The sequence below is a fragment of the Salvia splendens genome, chromosome 2 (assembly GCF_004379255.2).
Source record: "Salvia splendens isolate huo1 chromosome 2, SspV2, whole genome shotgun sequence".
NCBI classification, from domain to species: Eukaryota; Viridiplantae; Streptophyta; class Magnoliopsida; order Lamiales; family Lamiaceae; genus Salvia; species Salvia splendens.
The window spans coordinates 9360630-9363843 of record NC_056033.1 but is presented as its reverse complement, the minus strand read 5'-3'; the positions used below and the strand labels follow the sequence as shown (position 1 = coordinate 9363843).

At 34.7% G+C, this 3214-nt stretch overlaps 1 protein-coding gene across 1 annotated transcript; it reads left to right on the top strand.

Moving 5' to 3' along the window:
- Positions 1-482: 482 nt before the first annotated feature.
- LOC121770342 (transcription factor FER-LIKE IRON DEFICIENCY-INDUCED TRANSCRIPTION FACTOR-like) lies at positions 483-2381 on the top strand. Its single transcript, XM_042167089.1, has 4 exons — positions 483-1046; positions 1137-1316; positions 1955-2128; positions 2213-2381. The coding sequence occupies exons 1-4, from the start codon at positions 690-692 to the stop codon at positions 2318-2320; spliced, it is 819 nt and encodes a 272-aa protein (XP_042023023.1). The 5' UTR covers positions 483-689; the 3' UTR covers positions 2321-2381.
- The last annotated feature ends 833 nt before the right edge of the window (positions 2382-3214 follow it).

Genomic DNA, 3214 nt, shown 5'->3' with positions numbered 1-3214 from the left:
ATACTCAAAGGCGGAACTACATGAATAAAATGTTTAAGCCCCTTCTCAACTAAAAAAAATATTTTTCATTTATATCATATAGTCGAATTCTCAGCATTTTGTATTAATTGTTTTGCAAAAGTCGTCATCATCACGATAAAGTATAGGCTAATTATTTTCTAAAAATTTCGAATTCAATTTTAGGGCTCTTAATAAAACAAATTTTAGCGCTCATAGAAAATCTCTAAAGTTCATAGCGAATCTAAAAATACCTAAAGTTCATGTGTTTATAGAAAATTAGGATGTTAGAATTTTTTTTACTTATTTAATGTTTAGATTACATTTATGTATGGATCTCCCTTTAGTTTGTTTTTATTTAATTATGAATCTAAAATGTGTATATTATGACTATCATTTAAATTAATTATGCTTAATTGCTCCCCATACACAGTAGATTAATGGATAAAATAAGTATTTGACCTAGAAGCAAGATATTATTTTGTTTGTGGTCGGCCAGTATATGCAGCTTGTTACGTGATCCATTACAACTGGAGAACCTAACAATGTCTGACTCCAAGCAACCTCTGCAATAAACAATTCAATGTCAACCAAGAGGCGCGAGCATCATCTCTTCAAGATTGTCAACTCCTTACTCTTTAAATCTCCATCCCAAAACCAAAAAGAATTAATTCACACGAATCAGAAATTAAATGGCAGAGAGGGGTGGAGAAGAGACTTCAATCGAAGAGCAATACGCAAATCCCGATTTCGAGATCGCATACTTCAGCGATCAGTTTATGGATCTATTCCGCAAATCCGATGATCCTATTCTCAGCTTCTCTTCTGAAATATACGACTTCGATTGCCTAAACGACGACGTTACACTGATGAATCCGGTTGCAGAGTTCAATAGCCCTCAAAACGACGACGTAGAGGAGGAGGAATCCTCGCCCGAGAAGAGGAAAAAGAGCGATAGATCCACCACTTTGATTTCCGAGAGACGCCGCCGCCGCCGGATGAAGGAAAAGCTCTACGCTTTGCGCTCTTTGGTTCCTAACATTACCAAGGTAACAATATCAATACTGCTTTCATACATTGAAAATATAATAAATTCTTACAACAAAAATATGGGGGGATACAATTAATTAATGGTGCAGATGGATAAGGCATCAATAGTTGGAGATGCAGTTTTGTATGTGCAAGAACTGCAAAAGCAGGCAAAGAAGCTGAGATCGGAGATCGCCAGCTTCGACTCATCATCCACACGACTAAGTAAAAATAAATCAAAGGTGAAGAAAACAAGTGCTCCTACTCCCACACTCAAGAAGGTTTTCAAGGTATCTTAATCAATACTACTATTTCTTACTCCAATTAAATTAGATTGTTAGGGAGATTTACTAAAATATGAACAACCGGATATACTGAAAGGCGTGAACAACACTTTCAGATCAAATCAATTTGGCGGTTCTATCAATATTTGATCGGATGCAATTCAGGTTTCGAAGATATTCGTACGTTGATTCTGTAGATCACCTTTGAACCGAAATTGATCAATAAGAAGAGGTTAAAACGAAACTTTGCGTTTCTTCACGAAGAGTTGCGTCTCTTCGTTTTGGGTAACCGAATTTAACCGATTTTCAAAGGGTTTCTAAAATTGCAAATTAGTCCTTCGACTATCAGAAAGTATTTTTTCGGATGAATTTTCTGTACAGCTACTTTAATGGAAATAAAAAATTTCACCCCAGCCAGGGGCTGCCGCCCCTTGGACCCCGCTACTCGGGGCCGCTGCCCCCGAACCCCCGTCTAGTCATAACGAATTCAAATAAGTGTACACTCCGCACTTCCAACTTATTTGATGTCTCATTATGATCATGTTGATCAATCAAGTTAATCCAATTACACTAAAATATCCAACATATATCACCTATACTATATATATAGACTATACTGATACACAGTTATTTTATTTTTGCAGATGGATGTATTTCAAGTTGAAGAAGGATGTTTTTACGTGCGTATAGTGTCCAACAGAGAAAGAGGAGTTGCTGTGCTTCTCTACAAGGCTCTTGATTCCCTCAAAAGATTCCATGTTAGAAGCTCTAATCTGGCTTCTCATGATGAAAATTATGTCTTGACCTTCACTTTGCATGTAAGTCTCCTTAATTTCGTGCTTGTATTACTACATGTACTGATGAAATAAAATACGAAACGGTGATTTTGAATCCTTATATAGGTTGCTGCAGAAGAGGTGGAGACGGATGTCTTACCAAGTGTGAAGATGTGTGTTGGAAGAGCTTTTCTTGGTCAAGGATTTGATTTCGAAACATCCTTATCTGCTTAATTAAGTAAATCAAATTAGCACCTCTTCGTATTGATTTCCACATTTTGCATGAGATTTTTCCCATCTTACCTTAGTTCACTGCAGTTTTTTCTGTGCAATTCTATTTAATCTCTTTTGACTTTTAGTCATAGTTCTTTGATTCTTTTTGTCTTATGCGTGTAATTCACAATTTACTTAGGTAAAAACAACGACATAATTATCTGGTGCGGGTTTATAACTTATATACATAGCTTTATACACTAGGGAAGAAGGCCTTATACTTAATTAATTGATGGGGGTTAAGTTTGACTTAATTAATAACAACTTTTTCTGAAATTTATACTTTCTTACTATTATCCTTAATAAAAAGTCTTTTTTGCTATTTTCATTTATATTATAAAATTTGTGTATATCCACTTTTTAAAACTTTTCAGAACCAAATACGGTCCACTAACATTATTTTCCATTTCCCTTTCTTATTACTAAGTTTGTAATAAAATGTGTGTCGTCTCTGAAGTCTCGATTTGTAATAAAAAAGTTGTATCCAACGGACGTTTTATTTATCTATGTGCATAGATCATCTTCATTCTTCAATGCCAGTAAGACCATCAAATAAGATCATTTTGATTTTTCTTTGATGTCGAGTGTTCCTCGGAAGACGAACATTAAATTTTTTAAGACTACTACTAAATAGAAAAAACTTCTGTGTATTTGTACTATATAATCAAGGGATGTATTCATTTCCTTTTTGTATCTTTTGTTCTTTATTCTTTTTAATCTCAGCCCCACGATTTTGTCATCCGACGGTTAGATTGGTGTCACGTGTCATTTAATAATGCAGATTTTCAGTTAAATAATGCACACCGACTAATAATGCACCATTATAGTGTAATAATGCAGGTTTTCAGTTGAATA

Bases quoted from the DNA above. Each gene is read 5' to 3' on its own strand.
- LOC121770342 (XM_042167089.1), top strand. From the start codon at position 690: ATGGCAGAGAGGGGTGGAGAAGAGACTTCAATCGAAGAGCAATACGCA. The intron at 1,047-1,136 runs GTAACAATATCA...TTAATGGTGCAG, and splicing joins TGGTTCCTAACATTACCAAG to ATGGATAAGGCATCAATAGT. The intron at 2,129-2,212 runs GTAAGTCTCCTT...ATCCTTATATAG, and splicing joins TCTTGACCTTCACTTTGCAT to GTTGCTGCAGAAGAGGTGGA.